This window comes from Antennarius striatus, chromosome 22 (assembly GCF_040054535.1).
Source record: "Antennarius striatus isolate MH-2024 chromosome 22, ASM4005453v1, whole genome shotgun sequence".
NCBI classification, from domain to species: domain Eukaryota; kingdom Metazoa; phylum Chordata; class Actinopteri; order Lophiiformes; family Antennariidae; genus Antennarius; species Antennarius striatus.
In genome coordinates, this window is record NC_090797.1 from 755,537 (window position 1) to 779,038 (window position 23,502).

A 23,502-nucleotide genomic window follows, 5' to 3' on the forward strand; every position below is an offset into this window, starting at 1 on the left:
TAGTTAAAACACCTGAAGAAGAGACTAGTGTAAACGCCTCCATCGGACCTGAACGATGTTCTCAACGCTCCGTTTCCATGGCGATGTGTCTGCTTGAACAGTTAAACCGTTAATGAGGATAATAATTGGTTCCCATAAACTTGTTAACACTAATCGGTGCGTTCTTCTGCCGTCCAATCACAGCTGGTTGTTGTTGTTGTGAGGCATCATTTAAAATGCAAATGAAGGGGCGTGGCCCCCCGCAGGGGCCGGTTTTTATTAAACAATCTGCACCAATCAGCTTCATCTGCTGGCAGCAGCTGTTCCATCTTCTGTCAGTACCAACCTGCTGTCAGTCAGGGGCCCCCGGGGGTCCAGAGAGGACCCATCATCACCTTCATCTTCATCATCTTCGTCTTCCACCACCTGGGACACAAACAAACAGGTGTAGGACGTCCTCCTCTGACGCCGGCGAGGCGTTCAGGGCCGTCGGACATCAGATCAGCGGTTCATGAACCTTCAAACTTGACACTCGAATGAAATCATCAGATGTGACCCAGTAAGCGGATGGCCACGCCCCTAGAGGCGGAGCGTCTCAGGGGTCGGATCCGGCTGAGGAGGCGGTCCTCCTCTGGCGCCTCGGGCCCCGCCCCCGGGCCCCCAGGCGGCTGGAGGGACTATTTGTGGAGCGATAATGACGCTCCTGCTGGAGAGGAGCCGTGAACACGGAGCGGCGCCGATGCAGAACCCAAACTAAAAATAAGTCCAGGAAAAGTTTTGTCCAGATTCTATTGGCTGGAAGTCGTTCGGTTCTCAGGAGCACCGACCAACCAGTGACGGGGTCCAACGGTCTGGTGCCTTCAGGGCACGGAATAAAATCAGAAACCCAGGCGTGACGTTCAGGTCGGTTTATTAAAGTTTGACAAGTCAGAATAAAACAGTGTCAGACAGAAGCCCCGCCCATCGTCCCGTCAGGTCAGTCCTGCTCTAGAACCCGGCCTTCAGGGTCTTCGGTTCCCCTGAGGGTTCTGTGACATCAAAGCCAGACGAGAAGGAGACCTCAGAAAGGGTCAAAGGTCACCGTTTAGACTGATCATTAGCAGAAAGATTCGCATAAGTTTGGGTCTGATTGTTGATGATCAGGTTTATCCTAACCCTAACCCTAACCCGGTTTATCAATCTATTACTAATCTACCCTAATCAGCTGTCACCAAAAAAATCAATAACAGTCTAAACCGATCAATAACTTATTAGTGACACTTTATAATATTTCAATCAGCTGATGAATAGTAGAATTAATTCTGTGGGTTTAGCAATAAATGTTACAGAACAGATCAATACATGTTATTGCAAATATCTGATCAAATATCTGATCACTATCAGATCAGCCAATCAGTTCTATCAGGAAACATGAAAACCACCACTAGGACGTTCAGCCTGCTACATGCTAACGCTACCTGCTACACGCTAGCAGTGACTACCTGCCAGGTGACTGAGGATGAATTCAAAATATTAAAAAAGTTCCGTTAGTTGCACTGAATTCAGAGTAAATTTCTGTTAAAAATCTGTAAAATTGTAATTTAGATTGATCATCAGCGACAAACTGATTTAAAAAAAAAACTCCCAACATGGGGGCGGAGATAAATATGATCAGTTTTGCAGTTTTTTTTCTAAATTTCTGCTTAATAATAGTAAAAAAGTGTGGGAAATGTTTATGCACTTTTCGTTTGATGAAAGTTGCATCATCATAACGTGATATGATGTAATTTTATTTTGAAAGGCCTTGAGTCAGGTGTTGCAGCGCCCCCTGCAGGATGGAGGGTCCCGCCATGAGTGAGGAGGAGAGTCGAGTTACGTTGTTTCACAATAAAACACAGATACTCAGAGTACAACTACTAATACAGAATTCACAGTCGAGTACAGCTTTGATGTCTGATCACGACCTTAAATGGACATCAAAGTAACTGCAGTAGAAATAAATTGTTACCATTGGTTGAAACAAACCCGACTGATTTATTTACCTGTTAACCGATTCACAGATAAAAATACAAAAATTTTCGCCTTAAACTAAATTAAATGTTCGTTTTTACACTTTGGTCACAAATATTCACTTTTCTGAAAACCCAGAAGAATCACTTCAAGAACGACATAAAGATGAAAACATCCACCAAAAAAAAACATTTCCGCACAAAAGTTCACATGTTTGATTTCGTGGTTCGGCTCAGCTTTAAAAACAGTAAAAATGTCATGACGTTGTTAAAACCTTCAAAGTAAGAGACAACAACTTCAAAATAAAAGTTTTCCCTCCAGTTTATTCCAGGTTTTTCCTCCTGGTGTCGGTTCAGACCGGTTCAGGTCCCATCCTGGTCCCGGGTCGGCTTCACGTCCGACAGCAGAGCAGTTTGTGAAAGACGTTCCTGAACTCGGCGTTGAAGGCGGTGTAGATGATCGGGTTGACGGCGCTGTTGACGTAGCCGAGCCACGTGACCACGGAGATGAGGGTGGGGCCGATGTCGCACGACTGACACGACACTTTGGTGACGTGGACGACGAAGAAGGGCGTCCAGCAGGCCAGGAAGAAACCTGGAGACACGAGGAAGCACCAGTGAGCTCACGGCGACACCAGGGTGTCGTCTGCATAGAGGCGTATCACAAACACTTAGAGTTAATGAAAACCGGAACCGGAACCGAAACAAGAAACTTCAAAAGAAATGAAACTCCAGACACTGATGGCTCATGTTCCACCATCACTCATAAGCTCCGCCCCCTCCCGTCGTCCCTGGATACGTCCATTAAAACCTCCGTTGATGCGCGTTCCTCCAGCTGATCGCCGGAGATCTTTTACTCGACACCTCCTCACGCAGCAGCGCTCCTCGAAGTTGGAGGTGTCTAAACGCGGCTCTGGTGTGAAGCTGCCGCTGACACCGTAAAGTGGTTTCCATGGTGACGCCTGATTAGAAGAGAATTCTATTTTTACTGAAGATCACGGCTCAACTCGCCGCCACAGTATAAACATTAAAATCAGAACCGACGTCCTGCTGGGAGGGAAGAAGATCACCATGAACGAGTCCTGCGGCGCCGGTCCTCCCCGTGGCGACACCTCCTGGGGCGCTTTAAGATGCTCTCAAGTATTCAGTCGCTAGCGGCGATGGTAGCGGCAGACGCCAGCCCCCTGATTGGTCAGTCCTGTTTCAGCAGAACGACCCGTCTGGAGTCATGTGACGCACCAGGACTGATCTCCTCAGGATGTCCAGAGTTTTGTTTAACTTGAGCTCCTCCTACAAAATGCTCTAGGACACGCCCTCCTTGGCCTCTGATTGGCTTGATTAGCAATAGTGACATCATTGTCCTGAAGAGCCAATCAAGTGGTGGTTAGGGTGTGACCATGACATCATTAGTCCTGATCAGCTGTTTTACCCCCGGGAGCAGAATTTTAAAAAATCCAAACAAAATTTAATTTGAAAACTCTACATTTTTGGAAATTTAAATGTCATTTTTAATTTAATTTAATTTTAATTTTTAATTAAAATTTTACACAAAATGTAGAATTTGTAAATGTTTAAAAAATATTTTTTAATTCTCTTCTCATCAGGTCTGATGTCATCATATGACATCAGAGTGTGGGCGGAGCCTTGGTGCCCTCCTGTATTGTGGTTTCCGTTTGTTAAATAAAGTTTGATTGAACGACTCACCGACGACAACGGGCAGCACCTTCATGGCTTTGCGCTCCCTCCCGCTGACCCGGCTGCTCTTGGTGTTTCTTCCTCCCCTCCTCGTCTTCCTCACGCCGTTGCCCCGCCTGCTGCCCGCCCCCCTCCTCTCCGCGGCCTCGCCGTCCGACATGCTCTCTGCCTGCGTCGTCATTGGGTCGCTCTCCGCCGCCGCCGCGTCGGGCGGCTCCCCTGACCCCGGGGCGGCGGTGGGCGTGGTCACGGTCACGGCGGACGGGGAGGTGGGGCTGAGGCTGGTGGGCGTCGCGTACACCACCTTCCCTCGCCTCCCTGTCGTGGAGGCTTTCGCTCGCCGTAACGCCGAGCCCAGCCGCAGCGACAAACCCCGACGGTGGGCGTGGCCCCCTTGGGACTGGCTCCGCCCACTCCACCGCCGCAAGCCGCGGAACGTCCAATAGTAGAGGAAGAGCATGACGGGACACGGCACGAAGAAGGAGCACACGGACGAGTACACCACGAAGCGCTCGTTCTCCAGCTTGCACACGGCGGGGTCGCGACCCGGGACCCGGTTCAGGCCGAAGATCACCGGGCTGGCCACGCCCAGCGACAGCGCCCAGGTGGCGCTGATGAGGGTCAGCTGACGGAGGCTGAACTGGTTCCGGTTGTACTTCAGGGGGACGACCACCGCGATGTACCTGCAACGCAAACCAGAGCAATCCGATTGGACGCCGGACAGGAAGTGATGGTTTTTTAAAGATTCATGAAAAGATGTGACAAAGGCGTTTCCATGGAAACGGTTTGGAGTGTGATGCAACTGGAGGTCTGGGTCAGGACCAGGAGGAGCATCGTTCTGTTGGAAGATTTCCAGACGCCTCTAGTGGGGGGAGGGATTAGTTCCCCATCTGGACCCCCCAGGAGGACCCGGGGCGTCTGGACCGCTGCCCGACTGGATGGCGGAAAAATCAACACGTTTTTCTGGCTGCAGAGACGAGGCGACGCCTCGGATGGAAACACGACTCGTGTTTGACCTTCAGGGGTCAACACGAGTCGTGGGGGGTGAAGGTGCGGGTGGGACTGGGGGGCACAGGGGGGCTCACCTGTCCACGCTGATGGCACACAGGTTGAGGATGGAGGCGGTGCACAGCATCACGTCCATCGTCATCAGGGCGTCGCAGACGTAGACGCTCAGGGTCCAGACTCCGCCCAGGAACTGAGAACAAACAGACGGACCAGTCAGAGGCTCCGCCCCCCCCCGGTACCCCATTTCCCTCCCCTTCCCGCCTGCTGACCTCGGAGTAGACGAAGAGCGGCAGCACGAGGACGGCGAGCAGCAGGTCGGCCACCGCCAGGCTGATGATGAAGTAGTTGGTGGCGGTCTTCAGGGAGCGCTCGGTCAGCACGCTGACACACACCAGGATGTTCCCCAGGATGATGACCAGGATCAGGGGCACCCCCAGGACCAGCGCCAGGTAGTGGTAGTCCTGTGGGCGCGCCGCACCTGAGGGGCCGCTGGACGTCACGGCGTCCATGATGACCCTGAACGCATCAGCTGGGCGGTGTTCAGCATCTACACACACACACACACACACACACACACACCACTGAGTCAGTGTGTGTGTGTGCGTGTGTGTGTGTGTGTGTGTGTGTGTGTGTGTGTGTGTGTATCATCAGTGTGTCCCAGACTCTCATGGTGTGTTCAGGCTCACCTCGGCGTTTCCAGCCCCGCCTCTCGGCACATTGCTGTGATTGGTTCGATCTCGGAGGCCTGGTGGCTGACTGAGCTCTGATTGGTCGGATTCCTGCCCCCCCTCATGATACTTGTTGTTGTTTTGGTCACTGTGAGTAAACAGGAAGGGGTTTACCAACAAACTCTGGCTGGAGAACCAAACGCAGAATAATCCGTCAATGGAATCGGTCCCTGAACGCATCGCTGTGGAAGAAAACATCTGTAAAGTTTACGAGCCAAAAGTTGTTTGTGGATGATTTTTGTTTGTTTGTTTGTTTTGCTGTTTGTGGGTGTGGTCATCCGCCTCGTTGAGGTAGAAAGGGGCGGATCTTTAAGATGAAGGTGCGGGGCCGCCTCCGTCTGAAGTGTTTCCTCTGAATTAAGGAGCTCCTCGTGTGATGCTGCTGCCATGACACCCACACACACACAGCCTGTAACACACACACACACACACATACACACACACACACATACACACACACACACACACACACACACACACACACACACACACACACACACACACACACACACAGGGCCTGATTTAAAATATGTCTAAATTAACACCTTCATGGTTACCATGGCGCCCTGAGAGGGAGGCGAGCTCAGAGTTTGTTTTAATGATGTCCAGAACAATAGATCTGGTTCTGGACCTGATCTGTGATCCGTCTCCTCATTGGACCTCCTGGGGTTTTACTGGGGGGGCGAGTGAAGACAGTGGGGGCAGTTGGGTTCTGATACGTCTCATTGGGGGCTCGTTATAGAATATGGGGGGCCTTGAAGGCGTCTGCAGGTTGTTCTTGTGAGGGAACGACGGGTTTCCTTTGATTACAGTAGATGGACGATGCGTTCACACGCGGTGGGAGATCAGACGATCCGCTGCAGATTGTTGTTCTGGTGAATTAAATTCAGCGTAACGTAGTGTAGCGGGATCAAAGCGTTTTATTCATTCATCGCGTTTAAAGCGTTCGCTCTGCGATGGATGTGACTCAGACGGTTACCATGACGACGCTGACTCCGTCTCTCAGAGCTGACAGCAGATAAGAGGAAACAGAAACGGGATTAAGATGAGAATCAGAGCGTTGCTGCTGTGCTGCCTTCAGGGAACGTCCGTCACCCAGAAACTAAAGGCCTCACCGACACGAGAGATCAATACTGATCAATACTGATTACGTTCCTGTGATAGTCTGTGGTGCATTCAGGCACACAGGGTAAAAGTCGGTTTTATTCTACACTCTAAATTAGAATGTAGAATAAAAAATATTGAATTCAATTGAATATTAAGCTAATGCTAATTCAAGCATGTTGGAGAAGCTAATGTTGTTATAGCCCGTTGGCGATGCTAATACTGGTTGTGAAGCTAATGCTATTTTAATTTATTTATTCATTTAATTTAATTTTTTCCCCCGGATATGTTAATATAACAAACTTCACAACGTCATCACATTTATAACATCAGCAACAGCATCTGAAAAAGAAAAGGACTGATGGGTAGAAGACAGTAGCCTTGTTTTTAGCAGCAGGTGTTTCGCTGTTTTAAACCCGCGCTGACGCTAACGCTGTTAGCTGTGGCGTTGGACTAACGATGCTTTCCTCGCCTCCTCCTAACAATCAGAGCTCTCCCGGGTGTTGCGGTGACGGCTGACTGAGTCTCTACATCGTTATTGTTTTTTACACTCGTTATTTATTTGTCAACACTCGTTGTTGTTGTTGTTGTCGTCCAATTATTTTAGTGAGCCGTTCACCAGATTCAACGTTTCTCTGCGCCTGGAAACCGCAGCTGATCTGACGTCAGTGGTTGAAACAGGTGCTGTGGTGATGATGATGATGATGATGATGGTGATGATGGTGATGATGATGGGGTGTAATAAACGTCGCTACACTGACAGACACATCAGTTTGCAGGCAGCTGACGCGCAAACAGCTGCCATTAGCGGCGCCGCTCATCACTCATTGCAGCCAGAAAACACTTTAATGACACGCTGACGAGACGCCGCCTCTGATTGGACGGCTGCGGTCACATGACAGCAGCTGAAGAGTCACGAATCAGTTCCGAAATGACAGCCCCGGAACAACAGGAACGGAGGAGGCGGTGAAGTTCATACAGCACTGCGACGCACATGTTGTTTACCTGCGTTTGATGTAATCAGAGTGGGCGGAGCTACATCATTGTTACTATAGAGACATGTTGAGCTCTCAGCTGATTGGTTTTTGCTGCGGTGATGAGGAGGAGTTGATGTTCGGCTGCAGGTGCTGAACAGCTGGTTGGATTAAACACAAGGTCACAAGGTCATGATGTCATGAGGTCACATGACGTGGGGGGGAGGACCGCCATCCATTAATTAATAACCACATCTGTTATCATAATCCATCAGACCGCAGCAATAAAAGTCATCTGCTCCCTCTGGGTTTCACAATAAAAGCGTGATGCCTCACTGACTCTGACCAGGACCAGGACCAGAACCTGGTCCAGGTCCATCCTGGCCTCTCATTGGTCCGTTCGTCTGCAGGACTAGGATGATTTTGAAGTTAAATATATCAGCGATGAACTCAGTCTCTAAAAAGTTCAACACCCTCCCCCCTCCGGGAGAATACCAACAACTAGATCCAAACTGGATTCAAATCTACATCTAAACTAGATCCAAACTGGATTCAAATCTACATCTAAACTAGATCCAAACTGGATTCAAATCTACATCTAAACTAGATCCAAACTGGATTCAAATCTACATCTAAACTAGATCCAAACTGGATTCAAATCTACATCTAAACTAGATCCAAACTGGATTCAAATCTACATCTAAACTAGATCCAAACTGGATTACTGTACCAAAAAATCCAGAACTGCAGTAATCCCTCGTTCCTCGCGGTTAATGCGTTCCAGGAATACCCTTGAAAAACCAGATTCTGCAATAAAGCGACAAATTATTTATTTTATTATTTAATGTAATTTAAACGTTCATGAGCCCCCCCCCCATACTGATATTAAACCACCTTCTATCTGTATTACCTTTTCCCACACTCTTCTATGAGTCTCTGAATGCATCACACTTACAGATAATGTCAGCCAAAACTGGATCCAGATTACGTTCCAAGTTAGATTTAAAACCTGATCCCAAACGACAACATTGAAGTTTTATTCAAACGTCTGAATCTTTATTTAAAGAGCAGTTCATTCGTCCTTCATCCGTTCGTTCATTCGTTCTCACAGCAGGAGGTGTGTGAATCTAAATTTGGTGATCAAACACTCACATCTTCTGCGTCTCCTCCTCTCCTCTGTTCTCTCCTTCTGTTTCTTCACCTCCTCTCTCCTCCTCTTCCTCCTCTTCCTCCTCTTCCTCTATCTCTCCTCCTGACTTCTTCTCGTCTCTCCGTTCTGAACTGACAGAAACTTTTTTCTCCTCCTCTATAAAAAGCCTCCCCATCCAAACGGCATCATCCTCACCTCCTCGCTCTCTCTCTCTGCCGCTGCGCTCTGATTGGCTGCCGGTGGGCACTGACGCAGGAGCCCCTCCCATCTCCCTCACCTCCTCTCAGCAGGTTGTTTCTCTTTCACCTCTTTGTCTCTTCTTCTGTGGTGTTTGTCTCCGCCTATCGACGAGAGCTGATCACATGATCGATCAGCTGACTGAGATAATCAATCAATCAATCAATCAATCAATCAATCAATCAATCAATCAATCAATCAATTCCAGATCTTTTCTTTATTAGAAAGTCTTTATTTGTTAATTAAAAATGAAAAAAGTGCGACGACTCGTTTATGGGATGTGTGTCAATAAAGTTTTATGTCAGAACTTCTTATTAGGTCTTTATTTAAAACAAAACCAGACGTCTGATGTCATGTTTTTGTTTTTGTTTTTGTTGTTTTTGTCTACAAAAAAGGCGGGAACCAGAGTGGGTGTGTCCTCGTGACATCACTTTTCTTGAAGGAGTTGGTGTCACGGAGGCGTTTTCAAAAGTTCTCTATCCGGGAAACGAAGAGCTGACGGTGTCTGGGTGAAGCTGTTGCCATGGTAACGACCTCACGACCTTACGGACAAACATCAGGTAGAAGAAGAAGAAGCTCCTTCGGCACAGCTGTGATGTGTTTGAGGACGACGCTGTGGTATTGATTGGCTGCACTCTGATGAAGTGATCAATCGGCCTCACAGCAGGAGCCAATTATGTGTGAACGTCAGCCAATCAGCAGCAGCGACACAACACAGGTGTCCCACGTCACCTGAAGGCATCTCTTCCCATAAATCACTGAGAGGATCCGTCAGCAGAGAGAAGCGGCATGCTGCCCCCTAGTGGCCCCATCCGGAGCCACGGCCCAATAATCAATGTGAGTATTAATTATTGGCTATAATGGAAGGCAGATTCTCACAACACAAACAGTTGCCCTGGCGCCCACAACAAACTACAATAAGGTCAGCTGACATCTCAACCAGAGGTGATGACTCATCATTCTCTAAACATGACTCATCATATGATTTGTGCAACCAAAGGCCACAATTAGCAAGAAGCAGCTAACAGCTAGTCACGGTAGCAGGTGTTAGCAGTTAGCAACTATTTGCAGTTAATAGATAGCAGTGTTCGCGGCTAGTAGCAGTTAGCCAGGTTTGCTAGCCTTTCATGCCGGCGTGATGATGTCACATGATGATGTCACAACTGGATCAAAACAACGGAACTTCAGCAGGAAAATAAGGTGACGTGAAATCTGATTATTATTATTATTTACATCAAAATGTGAATTTATCTAAACAAACAAATTATTAAGAAGTTTTAATATTCTCTAAATTTTGATTATCTAAATTTTAAATCAAATATTTATTATCTGATTACTTACATTATATTTTAACAATTTTGGATTTTAAAAAAAATATATAATAAATTTAGATATTTTTAAAGAAAAAATCGTTATTAAGGAATTCCTCTTCATCAAACCTTCATCTCCCAGTGGGAGGGGGGGTAGGAAGTAAAGGGAGGAGACACTATGGGAAAGCAGAAGGTGTGGGGCCGGCGGGGGAAGGGCCAGCCGAGCCAGCCAATGGGAGCGCTCCCTCGGGGACAGGAAACAGGTAGAACTGGCCGGTCCGGCTGCAGGGAGTCTCTGTTTCTGCTGAACGAGTCGAGAGCGAGACGCCGAGGAAGAGGAAGAGCTGAAGATGGCCGTGAACAAATGCATCAAATACCTCCTGTTCTTCTTCAACCTGCTGTTCTGGGTGAGTCTGGACCCCAAAGCCCCCCCCCTCCGCCACACAGCCACACTCTAAGGCTCTGATTCAGCAGGTGCGTTTGATGACCTCATCAGGTCACGTTTAACCGGGTGGGGTTCATTTGGATTCATCTCAGTCTTTCAACTTTGACAAACTTCTCAGTTTCCCGTCGACCAACATGTTTCCACGCGTGTTTGTTTACTGTTTGTTGTTTGTGTTTACTTCTAAACGGTGCGTTGTGATCGGATGGCCAATCACAACGCCAATCTCCTTCTGGATCTGACCTCTCGACCTCCCGGGTGTGTGTGTGTGTCGGTCGTCGGGGGTCGCCCGTCGGGACGCGGCGACTCCTTCCTGTCCCTGGGGTTCAAACATTAACCCGGTTTCAGGGCGTGGCCGCGGCGCCCTGCAGCGGCTGAGCGCGTCCTGATGGATGTTGTGTCAACAAAGTTGGGAAAACAAAGTTTCCCAACATTCCTTGCTGTTTCCACACACAGACCCAGACGTGTTGGCTAACCGTTAGCGCGACTCATCCTCAGGTTGTTGCTCAACTCCGGCGTGAAGGAGGTGTTCATGGGTGGGGGGGGGGTTCAGCTGAATGAATGAATGAATGAATGAATGAATTCAGGCTAATTTGCCGCCAAACAACGTGAGGCTAATTTGTTTAGCACATGCTAATTGAAAGATATCTCCTCGTGCTAAGTTTGAGTAACGCTGAGTCATGAAAGACAAGTGAGCAGATCTGTAATTAGTGAGCACATGTTTTCAATTCAACTCTACATGCTACGCTACGCTACGGTAAGCTAAGCTATGCTAAGGCCCCTTCACTGGGACAGCTGAACAAGATCACAGCATGAGCTAACAGCTAGGTTATCATTTCATTTGTCTGACGTTGTATCTCCAATTCGTGCAACATAAAATTACCAAAATGTAGGCTAACAGGTTAGCTCAGCTGCTAACAGAACACTGAGTTCAGTCTTAGGAGGAGGGGCTTATGATAAATAAAGTTAAATAAAAAATGGTGACATTTTGATTTCTGTCAGAACGGAACGCCACCTTTGGCTCCGCCCATCTCCCTCAGATTCATGAGTTGTTTACAGAAATGATGTAAAATCAATGTAAAGCCGATTTGGGCCCCCAGGGGACCCGATCATTTCATGCAAATGGCGTGGTGTGTGAAATAATTTGGTTTGAATTCTATTTGTAGCCGTCGGCGTTTCCCAGGCTTCAGTGGAGAAAAATGAACCAATCATGAGTGACGCCACATTAGCGCCTGTTAGCGCTCTATTTCTGTATCAATAATAATAATAATAATAGATGCTGCATTCAGGGACCGGTGCTGTAGAGGAGAAAAGATGATCAGACAAACAGCTCCACAGCAAAACATAAACCCAGCTAGCTAACATGTTAGCTTCAGACTGTATGCTAATGTAGCATATCGCCAATTTAAAAGAAAAAAAACTGATATTTAATCGGATTCATCAATTAGTGAGTTAATGTTAGCCTGTGCAGCTAACTTTGTTTCCATGGAAGCATCCAGCAGCAAAATATTAAATGTGTTTAAAAAAAACTGAAGGTGGTTTTTAAAGATTTATCTTTTTATATTTATTAAAGTTAAAATAATCTCAAATTTGCATTTTTCCACTATTAGCATTAGCCTGAAGACTCAAATGGATGCTAACCATTAAGACACCTAAAGTCTTGATGGGGGGGGGTGGGGTTGTAGTGAGACAGGTGTTGTTTACCGCCCGTCTGGATGACTGTTGGTCGCCGTGGCGACACGGGGGTCTGTGATCCTGGGGCGACTCCAGGTTGCTCAACGAGTCGTTGCTGCCTGTGAGTCAGAGCCGAGGAACGCGCCGCCCCACCCTCACCGCACGGTTATTGTTATTGTTTGATTGGGTTTCTACAGGAGCCCAGCAGGGACAGAAAGGCATAAGGGCCCCGGGGCCAACAGTTATATTTATTATTTATATTTACCTCTAACATCAGAAAAATGTATCCAGATTACCTCACGTTACTTTGTTACTGTCAGTTACTGCTAACAGTACTTGGTTACATTACCTCGTGTCATGTGATGCGTTCAGGTGTCAGACAGACGTGCAGTAAAACAGAGGATAAGTGAAAGAGAGAAATGGTGTCTATTTTTAGGTCAGCGGTGGAACCAGAGCCGGATCTGGTTTTATCTGATTTCCCATGATGCTCGGCGCTCCGACAGCCAACCCCAGAGGCTGATGGGGGAGTGTCCCACTGGGCGGAGCCTCTCTGTCATTCCAGCGACCTTCGCTCCAGTGAAAGCTGCTCGGGTCACGTTCCCTCAGGCTCAACCTTAGAACCGGGTGGAACAGGAGCGAGGCTGAGGCTCCGCCCCTTTTTCTAATGTTGCTGAAAATCGAGTTCAGAGTTATTAACCCCTTCATGCTCCAAGTTTAGCTTCTTCACCTCATTAGCAGGGCTGGTAAACGCTGGGATGTACTTTATTTTGGATGACCCCTGATGAAGGTGTCTTCTTATTGGTCCTCGACTTTCTGATGCATTTAAAAACATCAGAAGCTCGCCGCCAAACCCGTTTGAATTGTCCCACACTCGTCCAAATACTTTAGGCTGTGTCATTTACCTGAGGGCGGAGCTTAATGGTCACGCCCATGTTTACCTGTTGTCCCCTCCCCCACAGATCAGCGGCTGCATCATCCTGGGCGTGTCCATCTACCTGAAAGTCAGCCAGAAGGGAAACCAGGTGAGAAGCGTGAAAACGCCACACGACTCAGTTTAGGTCCCAATGTTATTTTCACACTTCCTGCTTCGTACTTCCTGCTTCCTGTCTCCAGATCACCAATGAATCTTTTCCGGGCGTCGACCTGCTGATCGCCATCGGCGTCATCATCATGGTGCTGGGTTTCCTGGGCTGCTGCGGCGCCATCAGAGAGAACCGCTGCCTGCTGCTGCTGGTGGGCGTGGCCACTGGGCGGCCTCACGCTCTGATTGGCTGTTTTAGGACGAATATTTAGATTTTACATGTTAATAACTGTATCAGTCCCCTAAGGGAAATTATTACAGATTACATTCATTCCTGATGGAATGAATCCACTTTTAATCCCTGAGTTCAGCCTCACAGGCGTCTGTCTGACAGGAAGTGATGTCAGAATTTTATCAATAACTGAATGATTTTTGGACAAAGATGATATTTTGTCGTCTTAATGTTATGATTAATCCCCCCCCCCCAGTTCTTCATCAGCCTCCTCATCATCTTCATCCTCCTGTTGGCGGCGGGGATCGTGGGCGCCGTGGACGAGAACAAGGTACAACAGGAAGTGACATAATTGTCATGTCACCCGCCCGCTCCATGGCTCATCATTGAGAGGTTCATGATCGTGTGTGTGTGTGTGTGTGTGTGTGTGTGTGTGTGTGTGTACAGGTGAAGGACTTTGTGAAGGAACGTCTGGAGAAGAACTTCAGTCCTCTGTCGGATCAGAAGCAGAGCGTGAAGGATGACCTGGAGAAACTACAGCGGGAGGTACGACACACACACACACACACACACACACACACACACACACACACACACACACACACACACACACACACACCACTAGAGGGTGCAATAGGAAGGGTTTTACTCTTCCAGTCCAACAGTTGATGATGCTGATGATGTTCTTCACATACAGCTGAAGTGTTGTGGTCTCCTCAACGGCCCGTCTGATTGGACCCGGATCCCGGACTCCTGCCGCTGCAACGCCACCGACGCGGACTGCTCGTCCTCCAGGGTTTACTCCACGGTGAGCGCCGGCCCTTTAAGTAGCATCACGTGACGCGTCATGTTTCTAAGCGATGATGTCATTGTCTCCCCCCTTCAGCCCTGCTACGAGAAAATCGTGCAGCTGCTGGAGCAACACATGGAGGTGGTTCTGGGAATCGCCTTCGCCATCGCCATCCTGCTGGTCAGCACTCTCAGATTTATTTATCTATTTAATTATTTAATTCATTTAATTTATTTATTTAATTAATTTATTTCTACTATGACACAAACTGACATGCTGTAATTTGTTTCATATATGACAAGATATTGAGTAATTCAAATAATTTAATTTCGATAAGTGCTTTTATTTTGAAAGCTGACAGGAAGTTTGTACTGACTGTTTCCTGTCTATAGATTTTCGGTATGGTCTTCTCCATGATCCTCTACATCCAGATCGGCAGGAAGGACGCCGTCACCACCACCACTACGTAAAACAACACGGCCACGCCCCCTGGCTAACTACAGCAGCCAATCAGCAGCGCCGAAATAACTGTGTAGGTGGGGCTTTTATAATTAATTTTATTGAGAAGGAACACGGATTATTTTTGTCTTGAACTACAGAAATAAAGCTGAAGCCGTTATTTTAGTAAACAAGACATCAAAGCCTCACGTTTTGTTTATATTTACAGGAAACGCGACTTTTGTTATTTACATTTAGCATTTTAACAAAAAAATAATTCAACTCGTCCCTGATGTCATGTGACTTCAAAAAAAAGGAAAGTCTGACTAAACGAATACAATTTTCAAATCCCTGTGGAGTATATGAAAGCCTGTTAGCCTAGCCTAGCCTATGAACGCCTGTTACTGCCAAACAAAAATGTGTCGATAAAGTTATGTTTGATAGAAATTCTCATTCATCTAAAAACTGCACTGATTTTAATACAGGTGAATTTTCTTTGCAATCAAAGGATTTTAAAAGTACTAAGCGTTTGATGTTAAGCGTGTTAGCAGAGCTTTAACATTTTTTTTCTCTTTTCTGATGTAAATTTTTTGGTCTGTTCTAAAAATCATTAAATATTGTTTAATTTTGTCAGGAATAGGCCACCGTACTTTACATCCACCTTACGTCGGGGCTAATCTTAGATAATTTAGAATATTCCTCAGGACATTTATTTTCGGGCGTCTGCTTTTAAATTTAGAAATTGCATTTTTATTGTTTTTACTTTTTCATGCTTGGATTTAGTTTGGGATATCAAGTGTCATACTTTTTTATTTCTTACCTGAAAAATACAATAAAATTATGATGGATGAAAACAAACATCGTGATCTTGATTTTATTTCAATTAATATTTTCCGTTTCCTCATAAAATACAATAAGGAATCTCCGGACCAATAGGGGGCAGCGTATTGACAGAGGAACCGCTAACAGCTGCTTGTTGGCGTCTTGTCTTTGACTTTAGTGCTAGCCACCATTAGCTCAGTCAGTCATGCAGCTGTTGGACCCGGGTCCAAACAGGAACCAAACCTAGTGGTGAAAAGTGGTACTGCAAGACGAAACGGGTTGGCGCTAGCAGCTTAGCAAGTTAAACCAATCTCTATAGAAACCTTTCCCCTCATTCTGTGTGTAATATTCTTTAAACAAATAATAAATATAGCTGTTTAATCCCTTGTGAGGACATAAATATCCCTATTTTATTTTTTAAACTCCCATAAAATGTTCTGGATTAAAACGGACCTCAGTTCGTCTCCAGCTGTCTGGAGGGGGGGAAAAAAAGGAAGACAAAAAAAGCCTGATTTAACTCTGATATTCCTCTTTAAAGATGTTTAAGATGTTCTCAGGCGGAGTTGATGCTAACGATAGCAACCAGGCTAACAGTGCGGCGCCCCCTGGAGGCTGTGATGTTAAACACACGTGTGAAACCGAGGCGCCATCCTCCAACGATGTTTATAAAACGATGACGGATGAAAATGTTCCAGCTGTCTTCATTGACACCATCGCTGCTTTGGCTCACGTCCAGGATATTTAAACACACACACACACACACACACACACACACAGCTGCTCCATCGACCCTTAAGTTATTTTTAGTCTAAAGTCAACACAAAGCTTCTTCTGGATTCCTCCCTTTTGTTTTTTCTGGTGGAAGAAAACGATTTTATTCATTTTATTCCTCAAATGTTTTCAAGTTTGTTTGTTCTCCCTCTTTTTTTGACAACTTACTTTAATGTCCAGCTTGTGTTCCCCTGAAATGTTTTAATCCTTCTTCTATAATATGATTGTTGTTATTATTATCCACACAGGGGTGGGGTCTTGCTGTCAGGTGACTCCCCAGGCTCCGCCCCCCACACAGGAGCAGCCGTGTGATTGGACGATGTTTCTGGACAGAGGGACGTGTTTGTTTTGTTTGTTGCTGTTTTATAAATAATCATGACATTTGTTCTGTTCTTCATCCTCGTCTCCTCCTCCCTTCCTTCCTTTCCATCGTCCTTTTGCTTCCTTCATCCACTCATCACTCGTTCCTCCGTTGCCGGGGGCAACGTGTCTTCTCCTCTTCTCTCCTCCTTCTTTCCCATCTTCTCCTCCTCTCATCTCCAGCTGATCTTCCTAACTTGGTCATGTTCTCTGCTCCACCGCCAAACAGTTGTGAGATTTAAACAACATCCATCACACACACACACACACACACACACACACACACACACACACACACACACACACACACACACACACACACACACACACACACACACACTGCTCTGGTCTCTGTTCTCTCAGACGGCGGTCATGGCTCGCTGCAGCAGTTACCTACGAGGACTCTCCATCTGTGTCACTGTGCTGCTGCTGGTAAGCTCACGGCTAAAAGCTAACTGCTAACTGCTAAATGCTAACTGCTAACTGCCTGTTGATGATGACTTCATTAAAGGTTAACTATTTATTCACCTTCACTGACCTGTTCTAAAGTTTTCTACCGAAATGTGTTTAAACTTTGCTGTAAACACTAAAAACGACGTTTTCATGACAGTTTTTTATGATTCATGAATTTAAATGACAGAAAACTCTGAAGCAGCTTTTATACATCACTAGTTTCAATTAATTTGAATGAAAACAACAGCTGCTGTTTCCCTTTGGATGTAAACTAGTGTAGTACATCACAGTATTGTTCAGTATTCCATAATGCAGTATTACATGGTATTGTATAGCATAGTAGAGTACAGTACAAACCTTCATTTAACTCAAAGATTTCTTGTCTCCAGGTGTCGGGGGTGGTGATGATCGGGGTGGGGTTCTCCCCCATCGACGGAAACACACCTGTAGCTGAGGTAACGTGTGTGTGTGTGTGTGTTAGTGTGTGTCAAATATAAAACAAATCCGATCCAGATGAGAACCGGTTCTGGTTCTGGTGTGTGATGACATCATCCTGGCCCCTCCCAGCTGTTCGACCAGCTGTCCAGCAGCGACGGTCTGCTGGTCCTGCAGGTGTTTGGTCCGGTCACCGTGGTTCTGTCCATCCTGGGGGTCTGCGCCACCACGCTGGACATCAAGACCCTACTGCTGGTGGTGAGACACACACACACACACACACACACACACACACACACACACACACACACACACACACACACACACACACACCACACAGAGGGCGGGGCTAACCTGTCACGTCTCCTCCAGTTCTCGGCGTTGATCTTCGTGGAGTTTGTGGCTCTGATGATCGTCGCCTCGCCGCTGGTTCAGGTTCAAGCTCAGGTAAATCCTCCCCCAGCTGTGTCACTTCAAGCCTCTGCTACCTCCTGCTGGTGGCAATGATCTGGCTGTATCCCCATTGAGTTCTGGCAACACTGCCCCCGATGGGTTGTTGCGGTACTGCCCCAGTTTGAACAAAGTTAAAGACCTTAAAGTTCAAAACACAGTAATTTTTTCTTTATGCATGATTTCAACAAATTTATACTTAATATTCATTGTTTTTATTTAAAAATATAGTAATTGAATACATAAAGCTTTTGGAATGAAAACGAATCTTTATTTGCGGTTCGTCCCATTTCTTTTGTCATGGTTGTTCTGTATCAGATGGACGGCGCCGTGGACGAAGTGTTCCTGAACGTCACGCCGCTGCACCGGCAGGAAGATTACATCCAGAACGAGCTGAGAAAACTCCAGGCGTCAGTAAGAAACCAAAAATACCATAAATCTGGCCTAGACAAGCCTATCTTAGCCCAGCCTATATCAACCTAGCGTAGCCTAACCTTGTCTAACTCAATCTAGTCTAGCCTAGCCTAGCCATTATTGCTAACTCCCGTCTGTTTCTCAGGACTCGTGTTGCGGTCTGAGGAGTTTTGAGGACTGGGAGAACAAACTTCCTGATTCGTGTTTCTGTAAGCCGCCGACTCCGCCCCCCGCATCCGACCTGCAGCCGACGTAAGAAACGCGTCTCGTCTTTTACAGAAGTTTATTTTATTCTTGAAACAAATGAATTTTCCTGTTTAAGTGAGTAAGTTGAGAAAATTAAATAGAAATAATTAATTTAAAGATTGTTTTATTTAATTTCATTGCAGCAGACAGAAATTATTAGTCATATGTTGACGATGATGTAATCTCACGGAGGAGTGGGGGCGTGTTCTCTGAGGTTGTTGTTGTTTACGTCTTCTTCTCTGGTTCCCAGCCCGGTGGGCCCCTGTGTGACGCTGGACGGGGACCTTCCTACTCCGACCCCCCGACCCACGGATCAGCTGTGGGTTCACTCCAAGGTGCCGCCGCCCGACCTCTTCCTGTCCTCCTGTTGTGTTTTTATGACACGTGTTTACCCTATGATGCGAGACTGACTGTTGACCTTTGACCTCTGGCAGCCCTGTGGGCCCATCCTGAAGAGCTACCTCGGCTTTCCCATCAAACTCAGGATCGGGATCATTTCTGCCCTCGCCACCATCGAAGTAAGAAACGGATCTTCTTTCCTATCTGTACCGTCACACACACGTTGTAACGTGTGTGTGTATGTGTTTCAGATGGCGGCCATCGCTCTGTGTCTGACGTTGGGTCTGGAGCAGCACTGGAAAACGCCGCCGGTAGAAACGGTCGTGGATGATTTCGACAGAGTGAAGTATCAGCCCAAACCTACGCTCACCTGACGCCCGATAATCAATAACCGATCGTCAATAATCCACATGTCTGCTAAGTCATTTTAAAGCTTCCTGTGTTTGTTTGGAACATAAATGGGTTTAACGTGTGATGGGCTGTTGCTCATTATGACTTCACAGCAGACAGGAAATGGATCGCCTCTCAGGGGCGGAGCTTCCTCTGCTGACATCATCCTCTTGCTGTGTTTTCCTGACAAAAATATTTATTTCTGCATTAATTTTTAAATATTCAAAATGTTTTTGTTGTTCAAGTCACATCACAAAATAAAAATATCAAACCATAAATAATAATGCATTGTATAATTTTTATATATTTCTGTCACTAAATCACTGAACTCATTAGCATTGTCGCTCCTGCTGTAGCTAAAACATTTCCACACAAAACAAATCTGACAACGTGGAACACAACAGTTTTCAAAACTCTTCAATGGAGTTGAGGATCCTGACAAACATGAAATAAAAGAATTAATTTATAATTACTTTATTTAAAAAAATCTCCAGTGAGATGACATCATTTACTGACAGCTGGCGTGACGTTGTGCCTCAGTTTCTGTAATCCAACCCGACACCTGTTGATTGTCAATAAAGATTGATTTGAATGCTGCTCCGGTGCAGGAAGTGGTTCGTTTTCAGGCGGAAGTTCTTTATCAATCGACTTAAAAATGTAAAATGAAAAATACAACAACAATAATGATAAAAATATTATAATAATAATATCTTTATCATAGTTGTTGTTGTTTTTTCTGTTACCTCTAATTATTAGTGTATTTTTTGTTATTATTTACGTATTTCAACACTACAGGTCATTCAATCTTTATTAAATACTGTCTCTTTAAGAGAAGCGCGTGCCGTGAGGCCATGTGACCAACTGTGACCAATCATAAGGAAGCTTGTTTGCCCGTAACCAGTTTGTACACTGTCTATCCTACTGGTGAGTCGTTGTCATTCATCTTTCTTTGCGTTTTGTTTTTTTCTCCATGTTGTCACCTTTCTTTTGTTGTGTCTACTTCCGGTGTCGTGAGTTGTAGATGACGTCATGACGTTTCTGCTCCGGTAAAATCCAGTTTAGTGGTTGATAAACAAAGTTAAAGAAGGTGAAAGAAACGCCTAAACTGCTAGCCTTAAAGCTAACACGTCACGTGACTTTACCGTCCTTGTTTGGTTTCTCTACTCTTACAAACTTTTTTTGGGTTTGAATTGCGCGCTGTACTTTTTGGTTTGCCGCTGGGCATCATGGGAGCTGTAGTTGAGAGACTGATTACAACTTTTGCATCGACTTTGAGTTATTATTTTATATTTTGTGTATGAAAAAATATTATTTATTTGTCCCTTTTATCTGCTTTGGATTCACGGATCACCCTCAAGACTTTTGTTTATTATTGATGTGAACATTTAGATAGATAGATACTTTAATAATCCCGGAGGAAATTGCATATATCCACTGCTCAGCCAAACACCAGGAAAAAACAAAACAGAACATACCACAAGATGTATCTGTTGAGGCTCTTGTCCTTAGAGATTGCTTTAAAAATTTATCTATTCATTTAAAATTTGGAAATAATGGAAAGTTCCCCCCTCATTATTTCCTAGAATTTTTGAGAAATCCCAAAATGTAGATTTTTCAATCAGGAACTGGATTTATAAAATTCCTTTGTTGACTTCTAGTGGTTCTTCCTCTCTATTTTTTTCCAAGGACAGAATCATAGATTAAAAGTCTACAAAATCTTGTCAGATTTATTTGTAAAAATTGGATCAATTGTTGTTTTTTTATTGTTGTTTGTCCATTTATATTTTTTGTCAAATTCTACTCATCTATAATCTGATTATTTTTCTAATCCGACTCGACATCATGATTGATTTTAAAGTCACAAAGAAGGAAGAATTTCTTTTTAAAGTTGTAATGATTTAAAAAATTTTAAGATAACAATTTAATAAAGTTGATTTAATCTGTATCTTTAAAATATATAAATAAAATATTGATTAGTCGGAGGGGTTTGTGGGTCTTGTAGTTCCCCTGGCGGCCACCAGGGGGCAGTGAGCCCTCATCCTGCTGTAGACCCGCCTCAGGATGGTTGTGTTGAGGATGACTGTCGTTCCCCCACCACCGGATGCGTTTCCTGTCCTCTGCGTCAGAGTTTGGTTCTGGAAGAAACCACAAACACCCAGAATTCACGGCGAACCCTGACCAAACGCTACTGCTCATGCAACAAAAATGCTAATTGGACGGGCCGTGGGCAGGCTGCGCTAGTAAACACTTCTTGTTGACTTGTAAACAAGCGCCCCAAGCCTTCAGATGGAGAACAGCCCCGATTGGCTGCAGAGGAAACCAGTCCAGACCATCAGAACCCTTCATGTCCATCCGGGAACCAGGAAGAAGACAGCAATACAGACGTGGGCCGTGATTGGCTGAAAATAACGGCTTCTGGTTATAAAAACTTGATAGCCATGACGTCATCAGGGGCTAGCAAACAAGTGAACAAAAACAACAAATTCTTAGTGTAAATGAGCATCTCACAACAATGAGTTAGCCATTAGCATCTCGACACAATGAGTTAGCATTAGCATGTTTCTTAGTATTGAAACAAACACCGATGTTCATAAATACTTTATATTTCATCTGTTGCCGTGGAGACATTCTGTGTGGTGTTATGGTATGTGACGAGAACAATGTTTGGAGTTGTATTCATGTGGCTGCAGGATTGATTAACCCTTTAAATGTCCTGTGTGCAAACAGACGTGTGGTCACCTGCTACTGTTCTGACAGGCAGACCCTTCCTGATGTTCTGCTGCCCCGGGTTGCTTCTTGCAAGAATGAATTCCTGTTTGAAATGCCTCCTCCTCCCTACGGGGGTTTTCCAGTCGTAAAGGGAGTCAACAGGAAGCTGGTACAAAGTCTCGTAAACCACTTCCTGGATCGCTTCAGTCTGTCCCAGCATGCTCAGCTGCTCCTGTCGCTCAGCGGTTGTCAATACGATCATCAATAATCACGTCAACTTCATTCGTTTATAACCAGAAATGGACTTCATCATTCATCCATTAACAACAAATACAACTCCCATGATGCCCCGCTGCTCGCGTCTCCTGTTCACAGTGACTCCTAGTGGCTGAATCTGTGCTGCAGGTTTAGCAGAAAACACGCTAACCACGTGTTGGTGTGAGGTTAGCAAGTGAATTGATGACCTGAATTCAATCGATTTTGATTTTAAAGCAGAATCTGGTGATCAGAGGAAGAGAAGAAGAAGAAGGCCACGCCCACTCTTCCTCCTCTTCCTCTCCACTGCAGGTGAGGCCTGATTTAATCGTCTGTTGGTCGTCCTTCATCCACCCATCATTACTGCCTATTTAAACCACACGGCCAAAAGTAAAGAGACACACAAACACGGCCACAAGCACGCCAATCATCATCATCATCAGTGGGATGAAGGGCGGGATCACGTGCAGCAGAGAGTTTCACAATCAGACGATTTGTTCGATCTGGTTTGCATTTATTTATGGATTCTGTTCATTGTTAATCATTTCCTCCAACCTTCAGGACCTCAATGTCACGCAAGGCATTGTGGGGAAAAAAAGCCCCTCCCTCGTTTGTTCTGAGAGGAACTCGAAGAAGGTTTTTCCAAAACTTTCTTTGCCCCCCCAGGGAGGAAACGCGACTCACACATGTTGAAATGTGAAGAAGCCAGCATATCATTCCTAACTGACGCTAACTGACGCTAACTGACGCTAACTGACGCTAACTGACGCTAACTGACACTAACTGACACTAACTGACACTAACTGACGCTAACTGCTGAACCAGAAACTGAAGAGAAAATGTATTTGTTTTATTGAAGTTATTAATAACTTTTGTTTTTAGAAAAGATCCAAACTCAGAGGAAAATAGTGAAGGTCACCCCCCCCAACACAGCCACCCCCCTAACCCCCCCTTCTAGCCCCCCCCAGGTTTACTCCTACATTTCTTTTCTTTATCATTTGCTTTCGATTTCCAGGAAACTGAAGTCAAACAGACTCGATGTGAAACTTGACAGTTGGAGGAGTTGCCCCGCCCCAATACCCCTCTGC

The 23,502-nt window shown here is 45.6% G+C and overlaps 3 protein-coding genes across 4 annotated transcripts; 2 read left to right on the top strand and 1 right to left on the bottom strand.

Annotated features, from left to right (window-relative positions):
- Positions 1-1,689: 1,689 nt before the first annotated feature.
- On the bottom strand, positions 1,690-8,740 carry drd4-rs (dopamine receptor D4 related sequence). 2 transcript variants are annotated; one of them, XM_068307063.1, is made up of 7 exons: positions 8,629-8,739; positions 7,508-7,637; positions 5,357-5,486; positions 4,940-5,217; positions 4,748-4,860; positions 3,672-4,345; positions 1,690-2,562 (listed from the first exon to the last, which is right to left on the bottom strand). In XM_068307063.1, exons 4-7 carry the CDS (start codon positions 5,177-5,179, stop codon positions 2,360-2,362), a joined length of 1,230 nt encoding a protein of 409 aa, XP_068163164.1. In that variant the 5' UTR covers positions 5,180-5,217; positions 5,357-5,486; positions 7,508-7,637; positions 8,629-8,739; the 3' UTR covers positions 1,690-2,359. The 2 variants fall into 2 exon arrangements, with proteins under 2 accessions (XP_068163164.1, XP_068163165.1); XM_068307064.1 differs by lacking the exon at positions 7,508-7,637 and having other exon boundaries at positions 8,629-8,740.
- Positions 8,741-10,422: 1,682 nt separating this feature from the next.
- On the top strand, positions 10,423-15,632 carry LOC137589359 (tetraspanin-8-like). The gene is made up of 8 exons (XM_068307065.1): positions 10,423-10,580; positions 13,249-13,311; positions 13,403-13,522; positions 13,799-13,873; positions 13,990-14,088; positions 14,240-14,350; positions 14,429-14,512; positions 14,725-15,632. Exons 1-8 carry the CDS (start codon positions 10,524-10,526, stop codon positions 14,800-14,802), a joined length of 687 nt encoding a protein of 228 aa, XP_068163166.1. The 5' UTR covers positions 10,423-10,523; the 3' UTR covers positions 14,803-15,632.
- Positions 15,633-17,086: 1,454 nt separating this feature from the next.
- On the top strand, positions 17,087-20,048 carry LOC137589456 (23 kDa integral membrane protein-like). The gene is made up of 9 exons (XM_068307232.1): positions 17,087-17,155; positions 17,566-17,631; positions 17,744-17,869; positions 17,984-18,058; positions 18,380-18,475; positions 18,621-18,727; positions 18,972-19,056; positions 19,156-19,239; positions 19,312-20,048. Exons 1-9 carry the CDS (start codon positions 17,096-17,098, stop codon positions 19,432-19,434), a joined length of 822 nt encoding a protein of 273 aa, XP_068163333.1. The 5' UTR covers positions 17,087-17,095; the 3' UTR covers positions 19,435-20,048.
- Positions 20,049-23,502: the final 3,454 nt, after the last annotated feature.